The sequence below is a fragment of the Pseudopipra pipra genome, chromosome 8 (genome assembly GCF_036250125.1).
Source record: "Pseudopipra pipra isolate bDixPip1 chromosome 8, bDixPip1.hap1, whole genome shotgun sequence".
Taxonomy (NCBI): domain Eukaryota; kingdom Metazoa; phylum Chordata; class Aves; order Passeriformes; family Pipridae; genus Pseudopipra; species Pseudopipra pipra.
Window position 1 is genome coordinate 870,654 of NC_087556.1, and position 20,971 is coordinate 891,624.

Below are 20,971 nucleotides of genomic sequence, written 5' to 3' on the forward strand. Positions count from 1 at the left end.
GACACGTAAACTTTTGGGCTCCTACTTGTGACTGTAACTGGAGCCCCACAGAGCTGCTCTGAGCTTTGTCCACGAGACACACACCAGACAGAGGCAGCTCTGCTGGGGTTACACGTGCTCTCAGTGCTTCCCTCTCTCAGCATTCCAGAGCCTTCTTGACTCTACCCTCACCTAGGGAGAACTCTGGCAGCTTTTACAGCTCCCACCACATTGCTGACACTTTCCCCGGGTCAGAAGTGACCCGACACAGGTGAAGGTAGGTGGGACTCCCAAAAACATTATCTGCACTCAACCCTTGCAGAAGAAAGGTTGGATGCAGGATGTTCCCCCAGGATGGAGTCACCATTCAGCACCTGCACTTTGGAAGCAGAGCCTGCTAGGAAGCAAAGCAGTTAACACAAAGCATCTTATCCAAGAAGGTTTCCTGCTTCCTTTTAAAGAAACACCCAGTTCAAACGGGTAGGAAGAGATGAAAGTCTTCAAAACACACACAAAAAAATTAATCTGCATACGGGCAGCCTTCAAAATTTGAAGTTTGAGAGAGTATCAAGTCAAATACCATGAGGGATAAGAAATAGTTTTGCTGATACCAAGGATAGAAACTGAGCACAGAACACAGCCATGGTCCTCTCTGTGCCCTCTTTTGGGAGCTGAACACAACTGAAGCAGAGATCCAGGCACAGCTGCACCAAAATCCCGTGTATTTGCAGCAGAGATCCCACCAACACACACTTTGGAGGGTGCTGGAGGGGCTTAATACTTCAAAAGCATTTTGGTTTGTTTTTTTTTTTTAAACACCTGTAACAGTCAGGTCTCCAGATGAAACCTGAATATTTCTTTGCATTTTGGGGGTAAGGAGAGGGTTGGCACAGGTCTTATAACCCTCCCTAGGATTAAAGGGAGTTTAAAGCACCAAAGGGCTGCCAGGCACCTTCCTGATCAATCATGATCCCACTGCCAACAGGACTTCAGGCCTCCTCTGCCCCAGAGCAACAAACATGCACATAAAATCCACATTGTTCATCACAGCTCCTTCCTTCAACCATCTGCCTGTAGGAAATACCCTGGAGGAGATGGAGAGGATTCCAGAAGGGGAGGTAACGATCTGGCAGCACGTGAACTGAAAGGGGATGAATATAAATAAAGAAGAATACTGAGAAAGCAAAGGGTTAAAGGAACACAGGAGAGAACCCACACAAACAAGGAGCAAAATGAACCTGCTCAAGCAGTTAAAAAGCCAAGATGTGAGGATGCAGCATAACTGATATAATTTCAGAAAAACCTCTAAATCCTTTTAAATCCAACTTCATAGAACAGCCACCTTAAGGGAACTCAAACCCCGTGACAGTTTGAAATAATTCTGACTATAATCACGTAGCTCCTCTGAGCTCCCACCTCCTCCTTTGAAACACAGACAATAGGTGATTATTTACAGCTCCATCTGAAGAGATGAAGTTCTCTGGAAGACCTGATGGATGCAATTCCTTCCCATCTCCTGACCAAACACTGCAGCAAGTCACCTGGTGGCATTTTATGTGTATAAACCTTGCCTGCAAAAGGATCCAAGAGATAATCTGGCCTCTCCACACGTGGATGCACAGTTTAAAAGCTCCACTTTCCAAGTAAATCACTTAAATCTTCATTTGCAACTGACCCACGCCTTGGGGAAGAAAAAAACCCCCTCAACACTTTAACAGGATGTTTTACCCTCCAAAAGTTTTCATCTGAGGGTGAGTAATTTTAGGAAGCTTTATTTGTTTTCAAGGTCAGCAAGAGGGAAATCCATTTTTACACGAAGAACTTGCAAACAAAAGCCTCTGGCACACCTGGACAAGTCCTTTTCACAGCTGAAAACACACGGCCCAGCAACGTAAATGTCAAATGCATTTGTCTCATCACAGCTCTTCTCACTTACAAACTTTAAAGCTGTTCCTGTGTAGGGCTGGGGGACTGGGGTTTGCCCTTTTTCACTTTTTTTTTTTTTTAAGTAAAATGAGGTTGCTGGCAGACCAAGTGGAAACTTTTCAGGCACCACCTCCCCGAGGAGCGCCTTGCTAAGATGCACATCAGGCTTACTAAAATCCTACTTTCTGACCAAGCCTGGTTTACACACAGCAACCTCCTCCCAGAAATTGTATCCATTTATTCACAGGATAACATTCTGGAGGGCTTCTAAGCTGAAAAATACAATTTTGCTCCTAAACTGTACGAAAGATAGCCACTGACTATATGTCCATATATCTTCTGTCCCATCCTACCCTCCAGAAAACTTCAAAATCAGAATACAGTTTCTCAGTTTCTACTGTCACTTCTCCCCAACATCACGAAACAGAGCTGCTTGATGCATAATCCTTCAGCTAACTTAGAGGCAGATTTAAATCCTCGTTTTTAAATTCTTATTTTTTAATGACTGACAGATTACAGTGTCATGCATTGCCTGGATTTCCAGACTGCAGTAATTTTTTCCATTAATTGCAGATATTTGGAAACATATTCATTAAAAAAAATAAAAATAAAACTGTAGCACTTCAGAGAATCAATCTTCAACTAAGATTTCTAGGAAAAAGATGAGGGGTAGGAAAACCACGACCTACTTTTCAACGGCAGCTGACATCACCAAATCATTTATACAAATGAAATTAGCCTAAGCTAACATATAAATCTGATCAGGGAACAGCAACAATAACAGCTTTCTGCATAACTAAATTTTCAGAGGAAAAACATTGCACTTAGAGAAGTGAGAAACCATCACCCATCGCTCCAACAGCTTTTTTTAAAGTAATAAATAGGGACAGACAAGAGGAGTGAGGAAGCAAACAGAGCCACGGTACCAATGTAGCTGGATTAAAAAAAAAACAACCAACCCAAAACCAGAGAAAAAAAACCCCAGGAAAATATTCATTTGGCAATTGGACATTAATACACGAACAGAAAGCCTGCTGTGAATTACTTTTCACTTTTTAATCACATGGTACAAGCTCCAGATGGGCTGGGTGCCAAGTCATTTAAAAGCGTTCAAGTAATGTGAATACACCCCAGCATTTCATTTAACCTCACTCAGCTCCTCTAAATGAAGTACCAGTGCTCTCAATCAGCCTTAATTGTTTTAAGAAATGTGCAAAACATCCCCGGCTCCGCTTCGGGACAGCAACAAGAAGCCATTTGCACTCCCCCCCCCAAAGCTATTTTTAGAAGTCATTATTTTGGGAAAATGCATCTCTAAGAGCATACTTACAGATTGTATATCTTGTAATGGTTTTTATGCTTTGAATCCAAAAACCTTAAATAGGAAGGAAAGAAAAAACAAAACGTGTATTAATATACATTGCAATAATGTTGACCTTAATTTGCAGCATCCTCAAAGCACCACCCAGCATGTGCAGCTCTGCATTCCCTGCAGTGCCCCAAAGCCTCACTCATCCAAATAATCCAGCAACATGGATAAAATGATTACTGCAACTCAGAAAACCAAGATCTGGCCTGCAATCGAAATATTTACTGTATGGACTGGTTTTCTAACCCCTGAAATAGCTGCAGATCGTTGTGTTAAGCTGAGGAAGGGTTGGTTATTTTGAAAAGCAGAAAGCACTGATCGCACCAGGGATCTGTAAACACTTCCCATTTCATCATCTATGCAAAATATTTTTAGTGCCACGACGAAAAAGAGCAGTTAAAGTAACTTTTGTGTTCCAACTGCAGCCTGAGCCGTTCCTTTTAATCCCCTTTTAAATGGCCATTATTTGCCACCAAAGTCTGTCCCCGGTGATATTGTGGGTTCTGAAAGGAAGGAGGGAGATCACTTTTTCACACTCCTTTCATTTCCAAGCTCACTTTGGAACAAAAAAAAACCAAAAACCAAAAAAAAAACTTCCCATACAAGCCTCGGCAAGCCAAACTGCAAACATGATTCATCAAAATTGCCGTGATTATATATGATGTGTCACCTGGCAATGTGCAAGAAGGAATAACATACAAATGTTTACACTTAACATCATCAACAGTGTGTATCTGCACATCAGCCAGGAGGAATTTAATTAGCCATGACAGAACATGCTGTTCGAATTGAAAAGAAACACTAGCTGCTAAAATCCTGGAAAGCTCAAGCAAAAACAAGCTCTGGTTATCAGTCATAATATTCCAGAAGAACCCAGAAGAAGTCCGTGGTTACAGCCGGGCGTTAAAACAGGAACAGATGTGAGCGCTCCTCACGCCACAGCGAGGGGGAGATTCCAATTTCACCAGGAAAACGTATCCCAGGACTCCTGCTGGTTCCCCTGGCAGGCTTGGAGAGCCCAAGGAAGATGGTGGATGGACAAGGAGAGCTGTTTTTGGGAGATATTCCTGCTCGGTTCACACACACCCCAGAGCGAGGAGAGCTGACTCTGCTTCTGCCAGTAATATCCACAGGGAGGAGGAGAAGTCATTTTTCTAAGGACAAAATTCCATCCAAAACCTCTCCAAGTGACACTGCCAGCGGTCCAGGTCGTACTTCTCACGCAGTATTAGCCTGGAATTTGTCAGGATAGTCAGAAAAAGCCCACTGGTGGATCCTGGCTCGATGCCAATTGCTCCAGGGCTCAAGAACGTTGAATTTCTCATAAAAAGCTCTTGGAAAAATAATTCCACAATAAAAAATGACCGGAGCAGATGAGGAGTGCAACGTGGAAAACGCTGCATGATCACATTTTATTCTTGTTTAAAAATAGGAGGCAACAAACATATCACACCTCAGCATCCAGTTCCCTACAGCCACTTAATTTACATCTCTCCATATCTTAATTTGGTTGATTATGCTTTTAGGTGATCACTGCTCCTTTTGATCAGAGTGTTTATGGACAGCTTAATAATTAGATAGGCATTCTCTTTCAAAAGTCTATTTTACACATACCTATGTACTCAATAAAATGTATTTCCCTTCATCCAGAAGCAACTGAAATCAATGCTGGGAATAAAAGAGGGCCTTCAAAGGCTGCTGCCTATTGTTATTTATTTGGATTATTCCCATGTCAGATATTAGGAGAAAATTCTTCCTTGTGAGGGTGGTGAGGGCCTGGCATGAGCTGTCCAGAGAGGTTTTTTTGGACTCCCCATCCCTGGCAGTGTCCAAGGCCAGGTTGGACGGGGCTTGGAGCAACCTGGGCTAGTGGAAGGTGTCCCTGCCCATGGCAGGGGGTTGGAACAAGATGAGCTTTAAGGTCCCTTCCCAGCCAAACCATTCTAGGATTTATTTTAAATGCAGCCTTTGCCCCTATCCCACAGTTCCCAAAGATGGGGCCCCTCAGGGAACAGATATTTCACTCAGCAGATGCAAAGCCCCCACCAGCTCCACGAAAACGTGGCTCTGACTGCTGGCAGTGAAAGCTGGCTACAGAGGCTGAGTTTTATGGGTGGGGAAGGACCTTAAGACCACCCAGTTCCACCTCCCTGCCATAGGCAGGGACACCTTTCACTAGCCCAGGTTGCTCCAAGCTCTGACCAACCTGGCCTTGGACACTTCCAGGGATGGGGAGCCCACAATCTCTCTGGGAAAACTTTTCTTGTGTGCAACCGTATGATCATAGAACACAACTCCAACCTCTGTTAACAATCCCAGCAGAGACACACACACACACACACACACACTCTGCATGAGTATTTCCAGCTTGCTACTGGACCTCCCTGACACGACCAGCTCTGGATAAGTGACGACACCTCCCTGTTGCCTCAGAGAACGCAGTGGCTTCCGCAAGCCTGGTCAGGTCTGGTCTCTGATGTTCTCAGTGCTGTCTGTGGATGGGGAGCTTTGTCACGACAGCTGGACATGCAAAACCAACCCCCTGAGCCCAGCTCACTGCAGCTGTGCAGGGAAGCCACTGCCTCAGGACCACTGCTGCCCAGGTGAGGGCTACGACTCCTCCCAGTGTGGGAACTGAGGAGCTCAACTTGCTCTCAACTCAGCTCTTGGTTAAACTGGATGCAAACAGTCACCTGTGAAACCAAGCAGAGCTAATTCTGACTGTCCATGATTATGGAAGTCCAGAATGGTTTGATTTGGAAGAGACTTTAAAGAGCATCCAGTTCCACCCCCTGCAGGGCAGGACACCTTCCACTATCCAAGGTTGCTCCAAGCCCCGTCCAACCTGGCCTTGGACACTTCCAGGGATCCAGGGGCAGCCACAGCTTCTCTGGACAACCTGTGCCAGGGCCTCCCCACCCTCATAGCCAAGAATTTCATCTCAACATCCCATCTAACCCTGCCCTGTGTCAATCTGAACCCACTCCCCCTTGTCCTGTCACTCCAGTTCCTGATGAACAGCCCCTTCAGACCCTGGAAGGTGCTGTGAGGTCTCCACACAACCTTCTCCTCTCCAGGCTGAACAATCCCAGCTCTCCCAGCCTGTCTCTACAGGGGAGGTGCTCCAGCCCCCTCAGCAACTTTGTGGCCTCCTCCAGACTTGCTCCAAGTCCTTTGTGTGTTGGGGGCACCAGAACTGTGCACGGCATTCCAGGTGGGGTCCCGTCAGAATGGAGCAGAGGGGCAGAATCCCCCCCTCCCCTCCCCTGCTGCCCACGCTGTGGGATCAGCCCATTCCTCACTGCTCTCCATGTGGACACTGAGCCCTCAACCACAGCTCTGTGTGTGCAGCCACCCAGCCAATCCTTCACCCACCCAGTGGTCCATCCAGCAAATCCATGTCTCTCCAGTTCAGAGCCAAGGATGTTGTGTGGGAGCGACAAACCCTTTGCACAATCAGGAGAAACTCTCAAACCTGGGAGCAGCACCTTCCTGCCCGGACACCCCTCCTTCTGACTGCACTGCAAACCCTCCTGCCCTACCCCCAACCCAAACATCATGTCTCTCCTGGAGCTACTGAGCTCCTGGCCTCAAATGATCTCTAGAGCATCACACATGGCTTCAAAAAACCACAGCCTAGGATCCCAAACACACAGACTTTTGGCAGCTTCTCCCAAGTATTTAGTTTTTAATGCAGCCTCTCACACTGCACTCTCCAGGTTGGGTGCTGATGACTAAAGAATTACAAGGATGCTCCCAAAACACTCAGCACCCCTCCTGCAGCTGCAGCCAGCAATTCACAGCAAATGACTTTATTTGATGATAAAAACGACAACCTGGAGGGGTTTTTAGCAGCAATAATGAATTTTAGCTGATTTTTCTTCTCATCCATGATTACTGAATACAACCCAAAGTAAAGGCCTTTAGACAAAGTCACCTACATTTAGTACTTTGACTCAAAATTAACTTATGAAGTACTTTATTAATGACTGAAGAAAGGGTAAGGGCAAACATATCCTGAAATGTGATGGACCCATGTCTTGCTAAAAGCAAAGAACCTCCTTTTTACTCCAACACAACTCACTGAAGTGAATTTTCACCTTAAAAAAAGCAGATTACGTGCATTTGAGATCAACCCACAGGAGCAGCCTGACCATTTTCTTTGTTTCCAACATTTTCCAGGAAAACTAATAAGGCAACATCGACAAGATGCAAAAACCTTGCCATTTCTACCAGTCAGAACACACATCCTTTCCTTAGCAGAACACAGATAAGTACAGAAAAGAATATTCCAGCTTCATAAGTTAAGGAAAAGAAAAAACAAAGCCTTACCTTACTACATCATCAATGTTGTTCCTGTACACTCCTTCAAGCCTCTCTGCAGGAAAGCCCATAGCAATTATGTTTGGATAAATATCTGGATATGCAAGTTAAGGAAATATTTGTAAAGCAAGTGAAATGTCTGCAGTAGCATTAAATGGACATTAATCCAATGTTTTACTGTATCCAAGTCAAAGCAACAACTCCAACCGACTCCACACAACAGATGGGAATGTGAAAAGGATTATGTATCTTGTTTATCAAAAAAACCCAACTGAAAAAATATCCTCATCTCTTATTCTGAACTACCTGCAATTCACTTGCCAAAAGCAACCTGGGATAAAAGAATTTAGGCAAAGGACCTCTTAGCCCAAACAAATCAGTGCTAAGGAAAAAGGGCAAACAAGAAAACTCTAAGTTTACATCTCTAAAGAATTCACAGCAAATTGCTAGAGAATTACTGGTATTTATTTTTCTGGTGGTGAAATGATACATGGATTTTTATTTTTTTTTTAACATAACTCCAATAAAGAAAGCACTCCCAAGTTTCAAACGTTATTAGAAATGATAATGTAGTGAAGGAGCTTCACTGCAAATCAAACCAGAAATGAAAGCAGCAGCTCCAACAGCCCATACCCTGCTGCATTAACATACTCCTCCTCAAACTAATTTTAGAAGGAGCAAGAACAAAGCATGATATGTTTGAAGTTGGCCCTGCTTTAAACAAGGGGGCTGAAGGAGGTGGTTTCCAGAGGGCCCTTTTAACCTAAATTATCCCACCCTTTCAAGAAGCATTTTTATGGTCAAAATATCCCAAAGCTGCAAAGGGCAGGAACATCAGGATGGAAGACACTGCAGCAGCTTCCAAGATATTAAAATTCCAGTTAGTTGTCCACAAAGCAAAGCCTGAAGTAGGACACAAACTCCTTTACTCCACCCTTGCAGAATTCCCACAAGCTCAAGCCCTCACAGCAGAGCAGTACAGACCAAGTTCTGCATTTACACCGTTAACTGCAAGACTCCAGAAAAACATTAAGAGCTGAATACACGGAAATAATGTTTTGTACTCTCAGAAAAAAAAAAAAGAATTAGCATTTACTGTGTTGTAATCCAAGTATTAATAGACATTGGTCTGCTCGGGCCATTCAACAGATGATTTGTGCAGACAATGAGAAAAATAGGAAAGCTTTTGAGTAAATGAAATAAATATTTGTAGCTGCCTTAAATACAGACGCTGAAAGGGGCTTGTGGCTGGTTTCCAGTTTATTCTGTACTTGCTCAAACCCTAAAAAACACTTACACTGGAGGAAAAAAAAACCCTAAACATTAAATTGCTTAAATTACAGAGCTTGTGATAACTTCAAATAACAAACTTTGAACACCACTCTGATGGTATTTTACTCCTCAAGCAGTTCACACCTCCTTAATTAAGAAAAGGTGCTATATAATTAGCAGTACCTTCACTATTTTATCAGTTCCTCCTTGCTATAAGAAGAAGAAACTGGTTCTATATTATGCTAACAATGAATTATCTGGCTTTCAGCTACACACATCACTCCCTCCTTGATTTCAACCTGATTTCTCCCTGCTCCCAGCATTTCTCCTGCAAAGCACCTCCTTTTGGGTCCCACCCTGAGCAGCAGGGCCACATAAATTACCACAGCAAAATAATCCAATATATTAGGCTGCTTTCCCCAGCACTTCTTTGTGCAACACAAGCACTCCTGCCAGGGTAAAATAAAAAAACCAGGGGTAAAATCAATTCATTTTGACACACCACATCAAACTCCAGTTTCAGCTGAGTATCACCCGTGAGACAGATGCCCAAACTTCACCAAATTACGCTGCAACTTGCTCAGATTTCGGTTTGTGAGCTTTACTCCAGGGTTTTTTCAGGCATTGCAGCCTGTGGTTTATGCTCAGATGTTTTTCCTCTCCCAGAGGCTGAGCCATGAGACACTTTCCAGGATTCCCAGCTGGTGCAAGATGGAAGCGAAGCAGACACCCCAAGCAAAGGGAAGAGAACATCTCAACAGCAGCCTTTCCAGTCAGCAGGTTCCCAGACTTGTCCAAACACCAAAGCTTCAAAACATGCAGGCAGAGGGAGATAAAAAGTTCCAAAATAACCGGGGCGGGCTCCGGCTTTTGGAAAGCGCAATTCCCGCCTGGATCCTGCCTCTCCTGTGACCCCTCTCCCCTCCCAGGCTCAAGGGCACATGCACAGCTCACAGCCATTTCTGCTTTTAAAGAGGGGCAGAATTAAATCACAGAATCAATTAGGCTGGAAAAGACCTCTGAGATCATCCAACCTTTGACTGATCACCACTAGGAATCACTAGGAATGCTTAAGCTTAGCCATGCCCTATCCCTGGAAGTGTCCAAGGCCAGGCTGGACAGGGCTTGGAGCAACCTGGGCTAGTGGGAGGTGTCCCTGCCCATGGCAGGGGGTGGGACTGGATGAGCTTTAAGGTCTCTTAAACTATACCAGGATCATCACAATTATTTTTTAAGTGCAGAGTGGGTATTGCAAAAGGTGTTCCACGATATCCCAGTAAAGAACAAAAAATGGAAAAATACTTCAAAAGGGGCAGGGTGGGGGAAAATATAAGATCTATTTACTGAGGCCACCTCGACATGAAGAAGACCTTTCCATGAAGAGTGGCAGAGTACTGGAACAGCTGCCCAGGGAAGCTGTGGAGTCTCCTCTCTGGAGACATTCCAAACCCACCTGGACATGTTCCTGTGTCACCTGCTCTGGGAGTCCCTGCCTGGGCAGGGGGTTGGACTGGATGATCTCCAGAGGTGCCTTCCAACCCCAGCTATTCTGTGAGTCTGTGATGCTGATTCACTAAAAGCATTTTGTGTGCTCTGGGGCTTGGCAACCTGAGAGCACAAGAACTCAGGGGCTTCTCAAAACCACACATCCAACAGTGAGCCCACTGAGGAGGGGGGGTTATTTTAGAAAAATATGATTGGGTTGTTTTTTTTAAAAAACAGGCGAGGCAATCTCTCTCCACCACCTAAATATAATCGTCCTGAAGTACCTCAGTGATTATCTCAAAGTATTAGGCAGGAATGCAGTTCACACGCCACTGCTGACTCACCCCTGTGTGCTAAAGGACACGGCCCTGCCAGCCAGTGACACCCTTTCATGGCACCAGGCTTCCTCTGCTCCCAAGGAAAGCAAGGAACAGCCATGACAAATGCATTCCTACTGCTGGGCAAGATAACTTTATGTCTTTTCAATATGTGCTCAAGACGGAATATCCTGAGCTGGAAGGGACTCACAAGGAGTGTGAGGGACTCCTGGCCCTGCACAGACACCCCAACAATCCCACCCTGGCCCTGGAAGCGTTGCCCAAACGCTCCTGGAGCTCTGGCAGCCTTGACATGTGGCTTTGAAGCTCTTTTGTTGGTTCAAGCAACTGAAGAAAAGCCTTTGGCCTTAAGGAGCACCATAAGATGGAAGAACATGGTGGAAGTGGTGCTGCTGTTTGCACACATGATCTACATCTCTGAGCAGAAAGAGAAGATTCAACATTTAATTGGAAAAGCTGCCATGAAACCAAAGTTCTTCCACCCTAAGATTTGCCTCAAGTGGAGGGGATATTCCTGCATGTTTTTATCCCCATGCTGGGGAATAAAACCCCTCTTCGGGGACAGGGACAGCCCGTGATCACTGCACAGAGCAGTTCTAGGAGCATCAGGGAACATCATCTTCATGGAGTTCTATCACCAGCCACGCTCAACAGTTCACAGACACTCCTTTTCACACCTCACTTCATTTAACATTGATTCCCAAAGCTGAAATTAAGATATTCCCTACCAAGAGGAGATTTCTTACACAGGAGCCTGGAAGCTGGGCTTCCATTCAAAGGGAGAACTCTGAGTCATCATGAAATTGGTAATGATACTGCTAATTTTAGAAATCTGGAAGAACTGATCATTTAAAACCTGCAACAAATTCATTGTCAATTCCAAGCTTTTTTTTGTTTTAGGGCAGGCAAACAAAAACGGAAAAAGCCTCAGGCCTTGACTGAGGCAGTTCAACACACACAAAACAAAGTCAACCAGAGAGCTGTAACTACCAAATTTTGAACTGGGCTTTCTTAAACAGCATAAAATAAACCCTGCCACAGTTTGCCAAAGTAGGTCTTTCCTAAGACACACGTTTCCCCTGGAATTTAGAGGCTGGACTCTAACACAGAGTCCAACAACAAAATCCCAAAACACCATCCTCTGCTCAAGTTCTTACCTCTCACTAACTACCCAACTGCAGCTTTTGCAGGAACCAAGACACTGTGGTGTGCCCAAGGAACCTTAAAATCAAAACATCCAATGATTTGCTAAATCATCCACAATGAGAAAGTGTCGACATTGAAACCAGACCAAAGTAAATAATCCATGTGCCACTTCAGAGATGCCTCTGCTCTAATGCTGCTCAGAGATTTAACAAAACAGTGCTCCTTAAAGCCTGAAATCATTCCCACATTGCTGAAGATGACAGTCTTTGCAGTTGCTATGAGAAAAATCCTGGATCATTATGCAAATCAGCAGTTATAATCACTTTCAAAAATAGCTGTCTATATATTCACACTATGCCAAGATCAAATTAAAGAATATGCAGTATACACTTGCAACTTCACATACATGGAGATATAAAAGTAAATTACTCATGTTGGTCCTGTAACTGATTCTGCTCACAAATTCAGCCTTTTGCCTAATAATGGAAGGTGGCCAAAAAAACATACCGAAATATTTACCAATTCTTAATTCTTAAACAGCCACAAGAACAGACAGCTGCAGCCTTTCTTGCAATGATCAACATTCTCAATTAGTGAACTACAACGGCATTAGAATTTCTGAGTAATTTTATGAAGTGTTATATTTCAAATATAGGATCCTCACTCCACTCATTATGGTGGCTTTAAAGGGAAAACAAAGAGCAAATGACCTCATCTCCTATTTTATAAGCAGGCCAGAGCATGCAGAGCTTCAGAATTTACACAGAGCTTTACTTTCCAAACCCAACACTGAGGACAGATTTTACATCAAAATGCAAATAAAAAACAACTTTAAAACTCAGAGCCCTTTACAGTCTTATAAATATTTACTGTTTACAAGGGCCTGGAGTGGCAGGACAAGGGGGAATGGCTTCCCACTGCCAGAGGGCAGGGATAGATGGGATATTGGGAAGGAATTGTTCCCTGGGAGGGTGGGGAGGCCCTGGCACAGGTTGCCCAGAGAAGCTGTGGCTGCCCCTGGATCCCTGGAAGTGTCCAAGGCCAGGTTGGAGCAACCTGGGCTAGTGGAAGGTGTCCTGCCCATGGCAAGGGGTGGGACTGGATGATCTTTAAGGTCCCTTCCAATCCAAGCCATCCTATCACTCTGAACCAAAGGCTTCAGAAGACCTACCAGGCATTAGACTTCCTCTTCCTTTAGGAAGGAAATTTAAAACAAGCTGAGTGTTCCTGAAGCTGTGACTGATGGCACTGCTCAAATCATGCTCTGGAGCTAAAACCTTACTGCACAACCTGAACCAGCCCCCTGCCAACAAAACAACGAGCCCCTTTCTCCCAATGCTCTGCCAGCCATGAAGCAGTGACCTCCAGCCCTTTAAGTCCAGCTTAAACGAGTCCATCTACCAACAGCAAGGATTAAAAAAAAAAACCCTCACACTGTTCTTGCTGTTCAACAGCTTGACAGCCTGAAGCTACGGGGGGAGTGTTATGAGAAGTGTCCACACTCCATCCTCAAACAGATTTAAGAGCCCTGACAAATGGCCAAGCTCCTATTAGTGCCATTTTCTTGACAGCATCCCTACAAAAAAAAAAAAAAAAAAAAAAAAAAGCAAAAGACATGGGAAAATACACCCAGACCAATCTGGGAAAGTTTCCTAGCAGATATGCTGTTCAAACTGGACCCAGGCATAAATTTCTGTTCAACAGGCAGCATTTCCATTAGCCAGCATGAAACACAAAATAAGTTTACTATTTTTCTATGAGCCTGGATCATCAGGAAGTAGAGGGGAAATGAACAGGAAGAAAGTTCTTCAGAGCAAAGGAGGATTCCTTGTAGCCAGCCAGCTGCACTTGCCAACTCTACCATCTGTGCCTTAAAGAACAAGAAAAGGGACCAACTCAGATGTGGCTGAAACATTTTATGATTTAGAAGAAATGCATTTAACCCCTTAATGCTCCATATTTCAACTATGATCTTCCCCCCCCCCCCCCCCCCATTTTTTAGTTTTTTCAGATTTCAGCTTGCAGTTTAAACACAGCAACCTAGACAAGGAACAACAAAACTGCAGCTCCTTCCTATCCAGGAGGCAAACCTGTCCAGATGAAGTCATGGGGCTGACAACATGTCTGGAAGGGAACTCAAATTCCCCCAGTACAAAGAGGGAAATCCAAAGATGCCTGAAGGGGATACTGCCAGGTTGTCTACAGCCATAACTCAGTTCTATCCCACAGCAGGGCTTCTAGATCTGCTTACTACATTGATTTGGGAAGTATTCCCAGAGCAAGAGCCTCTCCTTCCTCTGTGAGGTGTATGAAATGTGTCCTGGAGCTCTAAGCCACAGGGAGGCTTTGCTGAACAGCTAATGGGGTTACTAAGATTGGGAAAAAACCCCTAAACCTCCCAGCAGAGATACAAGAAGTGCTAAAAGCAGCATGAAAGACGATGGCTGCTCTAGAGAAGAGCTTGTTCTGACAAAGGCTGAGAAAAGGATGCCTTAAACTTTCATTTCAAAATGGTCTGGAATCATAGATATAGAAAAGCATGCAGGTAATAAAGGAAACATGAGCTGGTTGTGCAGAGCTGCAAGAAGTGTTTGGACAAACACTCACAGGGACACAGTGGGACTGTTGGGGTGTCCTGTGCAGGGCCAGGAGTTGGACTGGATGATCCCTGTGGGTCCCTTCCAGCTCAGGATATCCTATGACTCTATGAAATCCCTCTAAAATAGCTGATGGTATTACAGACAGAAAAAAAGCTGTCCTTCCCATTCAAAGAAAACTAAGAGTAAACAGGAACATAACAAATGATGCACCAAACTTTGTATTATTCACACAAAATTTGACAGAAAGGACTCTTCAGCTGAGAAGTCAGAGATTGGGCCTCAACTCCCTAACTCAACCTCAAGTCCAGATCTACAGCAGGGAACAAAACCCTGCAATCCCAAGGGATTCCCAGAGATGGAAACATGCAGAGGGGGCCAGTTAAAAAGGTTCTTTTGTTTCTGCTCCCATTTTGGAACAAGCTGCATCCCATCTTACCCTCCCTACCCTGGCATCCCAACCAGCTGCAGCAACACAGGGAGGCCCAAGAGCAAGAGCTGTGCCAGTGGGGAAGGTCAGTGGGGCAGGTTCACCCGATCACCAAGGCTGGAAAAGACCTCTGGGATCATCCAGTCCAACTGTGACCCATCACCACCTTGTCAACCAGACCAGACACCTCAGTTTGAGTTTCTGAAGTGCCAGATTTGTCTATTTTAACCCACCAACCACATGAACCCTTTCAAGAAGAAGTTTGAGGTCTCCCTGGTCCATGTTCCCAGCACGCCACCTCACTTGGCAGGGTCTCCTTTAACGTGCATTGAAGCACATCCTAACCTCAGACACCCCCAGAAAAATACAAGAATTTTATTCAGTAACGAAAAGTCAGCACAGAAGAGTCACTACTTTGATATTTACTGACAGGAAGTGAAAAATGGCTCAGACTCAACTTTTTGCAAGCCTGAAAGAACATCCAAAACTTTCAGAGACAAGGGAATTTCAAAGAGGACAAATGTGGCACACGTTTAAAAAGCTTTCTAAAACAGAAGCTACAAAAACTAGGATTTGTATGGATTTATCAAACCTTCTTTGGAGTCCAAGAGAAGATAATGGCAAGTGGCAAAACAAGACACAAGGCCATCCTAATAAACTGTTCCTCAACCAGTAAGCCCCAAGCAGATAATTTCATTCTGATGAGATCTAGTGTTTCCCTCCTTTAAATGTTAGTATAAAAAAAGGACATTACTTCTGTGACTCACCCACACAAGAAATTAAAGAGCAGAAAATACACAACTCCTTCAATTCTAGCCTGATATACACCCAGGCAATGCAATGAATTAAGCAGAGGCCTCTAAGAAAATTAATCATGCAATTAAAAGCTATTCTACTACCGCTCCACAAAGGCAGAATTAAGTTTATAAAGACGTTTCTTAAGCACTTCACTACCAAAAACTGGATATTAAGCAGTTTTTCTGCACTGCTGCACGCTGGGGCTGTGAAGCTGGGAGTTCATCTTTAAAGGGAACAATGCCAGCTTTTGCAATAGTCATCATCCCAAACACAGAGCAGTTGAGTTTAATTTTTTAGCTGCACAGTCAATTACCATTTGAATCACCGAGCCACTACTTGAGCCCTGTTGCCTAAAAATCGTTATTAAGATAACCCAGATTTATGCAGCATGATACAGGGCCTAATTGCAAGATTATTTACTTCCATTCTACAAAAGTGCTGCTGTATTTTTTCTTCTCTCAGGGCCTCGCAGGCGAGACGGCGACCGAGGCAGATGACGACAGGAGCGAAGAGGATGCTGGCTCCAATTAGAAACTGGAACGAGGATTTGTTTACATCTGAAATATCAACCTGGGCCCAAGACACGCTCAGAAACCAACAGAACCCAAAGCAGAGGCAACCACCCACAAAGCAGCCGTGTTTCAGGAAAGATTCTGCTTGACAGGAATTCGTTTTCCAATAAATTCCCTTCTTTCCAGCCCAGGAATCAGCCTTCCAGTAACTCATGGGATGTGCACAGCTCTAATCCTGCCAAGTCAAAGGAGCCCACATCTACCTCAGGGATTAGGATGAGGCACTGGGCATGTCCAGCAATCACTCCAGGCTACATCCCATCTTCCCCCCCAAAAAGCCATGCCATAATTAACCTTGAATATCCCCCCCACACTGGGCACAGTAAATAAATACACATTGCATGCAGCTCCAAGCTGCAGATGACTTAAACCAGAAAGGAGGGGGGCTTTAAAAGGGAGTTAGTTATGAGTAATGACACCAGCTTTGGGCTCTAATGTAATAAAGGGATTTGACAGCTCATCTGCCTATTCCCTCCCTTTTCTCCCACTTTGTCAGAACACAACTATTGTCCTTTAGATCATTACACAAGGACCATTTTCATGTTTAAACCCGTTGCAGGGGAAGTCCCTAGGCTAAGGTACCAGGGGTATAATTTGTCAGCTTATGCAGAATTAATGTGGCAACAACATTAATCCATTAAAAATATAATTTCATTCAAGGAACTGCTCAGAGATTCACAATCAGCAGAAAAAAACCTTGGTAGACAGAAACTTTACATATAATATTTGAACTCTGCAGTTGTTACATCCTGAAGTTTAGTTTTGGCTTTATGCTTTTTAGCATGAGGGGGGGTTTAAACACAATGTATTAAAGAAACACATTTTTGCAGCAATATTATTACTGAGCAAATTGTATCAACTGCTTGCACAACAAAGAGGATTGAGGTGTACAAAACAACCTACAAGGAGGAATACAGTAGAAATTCCAAAATAAGACAATTCTGTCCTCCTCTAGGCAGTGTTTTAAGACATTTAACAAATACTCACTGTCTCTACAGCAGTCACTGTGCTTCAGACTATGCTGGTTGTAAAACCAAGGTCCTACAGGAGTGAGGCACTGGATGGCCACTGGAAAACCACAGTTTTGTCCCAAAGAAACCTGCTGATCCCAGCCTAGCAGGCACCAAGAGCCAGCTAATCTTTGGGCATGTACTAAACTGAGCAGTAAGAGCCAGTTGCAGTGTTGCATAAGCCCCACACTCAAGGCTGTGTCCTCTCCCTCACTGAGGCACTGCAAGTCAGGTGGAATTATCCCCTGGATGGAAAGGCCTCCCTGACTGGCAGAGATTCCTAGAAAGATGCATTTCCAAAACTCACCACCCTTCAAGACTCCAGTTGACACGTGGCCAACCAACCACCCGCAGAGCAAAGGGGAGGGATTTTCAGGAGTCCCCACCAGAGCCACTGATTAGACCCACAAAGGGAACCTCTCAAGTGCCAACAGCCCATCAGGCTCAGTGCCATGAGGAGGAACTTGGATTTCTCCTTGGAAAGGAAACACTCAAAACCAATACCAGTCCTAGCAAAGCTTGCACTTTGTTCAGCACCACCTTCTTCCTGTTTAATGGCAAAGCTTTGGATGTTCTGAAGGTTTCAAACACTTAGCTGAGCTTCCACCCAGATTTCAACAATCAGTCACTTCAGCTGGGGTTTTTCCAAAGGGTCACAAGTGTTCTGCAGTGTCCACATGAGCTGTACTTGTTCCTCTCCCCACCTTGAGAACACACAGCCACCACCTCAGCATGAAACCAAGGAGAACCTTCTGTCAGGGAATTCTTAACCTGGAGTTCAGCCCTGTGCAAACAGCATCCACATGGATTAAAAATTCCTGATGATCCAAGAGGAAGCAGTACATGGGGAAGCCTGCACTTAAACAAGGGCAAAGAGATGAGCTGTAATTTGTGAAGCTTCTTTTAAGCCCCTTTCTGAGCAGCAGCACCCAAAAAGCAGGGCAGGAAGGGGCCGAGTGACTCTGAATGGGATTGCACAACGGAGCACCTGCTGAAATGGGGGGGGTTGTGGGAAAAAATTCAGCTGTCAAACACCACCAGCCACATGTTCTACAGCAGCATGGCAAAGGGTTTGGGGCTTCTTTGGGTTGTGAGCAACAGTAAATGATCCAGCTCACGTGCAACCCCAGAAGAGAAAAACACACAAACACACCTCCAGCAACCACCACCTGGGCAATTCCAGACATCCCTCTCCTTGCTAAGAGCAGAAAGAGCCATTTTCCTGGGATCAAACATATCCTACAGCGAGCAGGGAACTGGAACTCCGAGGAGTCCCCAGCCAGCAGGACCATTGTACTGCTGTCTGTGCAAACTGACTTGTTACATGAATTCCCAGCACTCATCTCCCTGTCCAAAACCCAAGATCATCCCGGGCTCCAGAAGCAAAACGAGCTCCAAACACTGCTAAGTAACGTGGTTTACTCCAGAACAAAGAAATACTTTTCCACCAATAAAAGATGTTGCCAGTTGGTCTCTTCTAGTTTCCTCTAAACCCTCACGAAAAACTTGTTACAAAACCTCTGACAAACTTCAATTTTAAAATGAAACCAAGTCCCTCAAACGAATGGCATTTCCAAGCCGGGCTCTATTTTTAAACACGGTATGTACCTCATGCCACTAATTCATTTTTTTTCCCCTGGAAGCTGAGCCATTTTGAGTCAAGTCCCATAATTTAAAATTTCATTAAAAATGCAAAGAGCTTTAGGACTGCAAGCAGCAGAAAGCAGGAGGAGATTGTCAGAAGCTCCCTCTCACAATCTGAGCGTTCTCTGCCTTTCGTTGCACGAGACAAACGACGTGTGAGACGTGTAAACTGCACCCAACATCTCATCTTCACTGAATATTGCTGCAGTTTGTACCACTATGTAGGTCACGAGCTGCACATGCTTCAGTCAAGCCCTGAGCTCAGCCTAGTTGGCCATTTTCACCCCTGACAGAAGGCCTGGAAACACGAGACAGTTTAACCAAAGCCAGAAGCAGCTCCACCGCTTTTTTCCAGCCTCAAATAGTTGAGCCACTTGCTAAACACAGTAAAGCTCTGAAGACACAAGCAATCCAGGCCCCGTTTCCTGAAGTGGACATGAACCAAGCTGCACAATTTCAGAAATACCAAACATTACAGTGCCTCAGAAAACAGACCGGTGGCTGCAGCATCAAGAAATGTCACCATGGCAGAAGAAAGCCGCTAATCCCAACTTTCCTTCTCTCCCATCTGCACAAAAAGGCAGCCAGTATTACAGAAAGCAACTGCAAACCCAAACAAACCCGGAATAAACAGCTGAAATAAAGTATTAAAAAGCTTGTTTAATGCCTCCGCCTTCAAAACCTTTCTTCTTCTAAATTCAAAGTATTTTTTTTCCAAGAGGTGCATTAAAAAGGACTGTTCACGGAGAACATCTGCCTAGATGAAAAGTAATGTCAGTGTGGATTTTAAGGACACACAGGACCATTCTCAGACTGTTCACTGATTCTGAGGAGGTGCTACTTCCCTTTGCTGAAATCCTACATTACCCACACAAGAGGAATTCTGAACCAACTCCTCAGGAACTGAGAGTCCCAAGCACAACGTCCTGTACTGTACCTGCACCAGCATCAGTTTTAAAAGGATCTGACACAGCCCAAACGAGGAAGAGAGGTCCTCAGAGGGAATTCTGGCACTCCAGCACCTGACCCAGCCTGGCTTTGGCACTCAGGTGTTCCTCCAAGGCCTGGGAGAATCAGCCACGACCGAAATGCAAAGACCACAAATCTTTGTCCACCTGGGCCACCAAGACACAGACCCTCCCTCAAAGACGGGTGGGAGGAAAGGGCAGGTCACAGAAGACAGGCTGGAGATCAGGCACCTCACCTGGATTCACCATCATTCCTTTGATTTCCACCTCCCAAAGCCCAGGTAATCAATGACCAGCTACTGAGGATTTTGGAGCAACCACCACTGAACCCCTCACACAGAAATATTTACTGCAGGAGGAACTCAGGCCTCCTCTTCCCATATCCCAGGTAAATGCCAAAATCCCTGGGCTCTCCAATTCATGTCAGCCTTCCCTTCTTCACTCCCTGAACTCACCATGATCTGCACCACCTGGTCCTCCTGCCATGCCTTGCTGAACACCTCGCTTGGCCTTCAAGTTTTCTCTTCCTTCCCCTAATACCACATGGTTGGAGATTTAACTCCCTGCCTACAGGTGTAAAGAACAAACAGGTTATTTTCCAGCTGCCAGGTATGGTGAGAAACAATCCCACCCTGCACAGAGTCATCAAAAAATTCAACTTCCACTTGTGCAGCAACACCAGCCTCCAAGCAAAGCCATGGCACTGTAAAGGCAGAAGTCTTCATTCATTAATTATCTGCTCAAAATGTGCAGCTATAAAAATAAGGATTGAGTATAAGCTTATTCCTAAAATATTTTTGGAAAAAACCCCCACCTTTTCTACACTTTTCATTGCAGAACTGCAGCCAGCTGCTCCTTTTAGAAAAGCCAGCCTAAGCCCACTCTAGTGGCCTGTTTATAACACAAAATTCTAAGAATAAAATTAATGAGACAAGGAGAAAAAAAAAGTAAGAAAATAAGCAATAAGTTCCATTTGACACATCATTAGCAGTCTTGAGCAGGAATATCAGGGTTCTACATTCACCAGTTTTCTTGCTGGGACCATATGACTAGTTAAAAAGATCAGCTTGGGCCAAAAAAATCTCTCCCTACGACTGGCATATCTGGGCAAAGA

At 44.6% G+C, this 20,971-nt stretch overlaps 1 protein-coding gene across 1 annotated transcript in view; it reads right to left on the reverse strand.

Annotated features, from left to right (window-relative positions):
- The window catches only part of PTEN (phosphatase and tensin homolog), a 47,141-nt gene that overhangs the window by 24,412 nt on the left and 1,758 nt on the right, over positions 1-20,971 (reverse strand). The window contains exons 2-3 of the mRNA XM_064662166.1: positions 7,607-7,691; positions 3,236-3,280 (exon numbers count right to left, since the gene is read on the reverse strand). Of these exons, the coding sequence (XP_064518236.1) occupies positions 3,236-3,280; positions 7,607-7,691 (130 nt within the window). The remainder of the gene's footprint in view (positions 1-3,235; positions 3,281-7,606; positions 7,692-20,971) is intronic.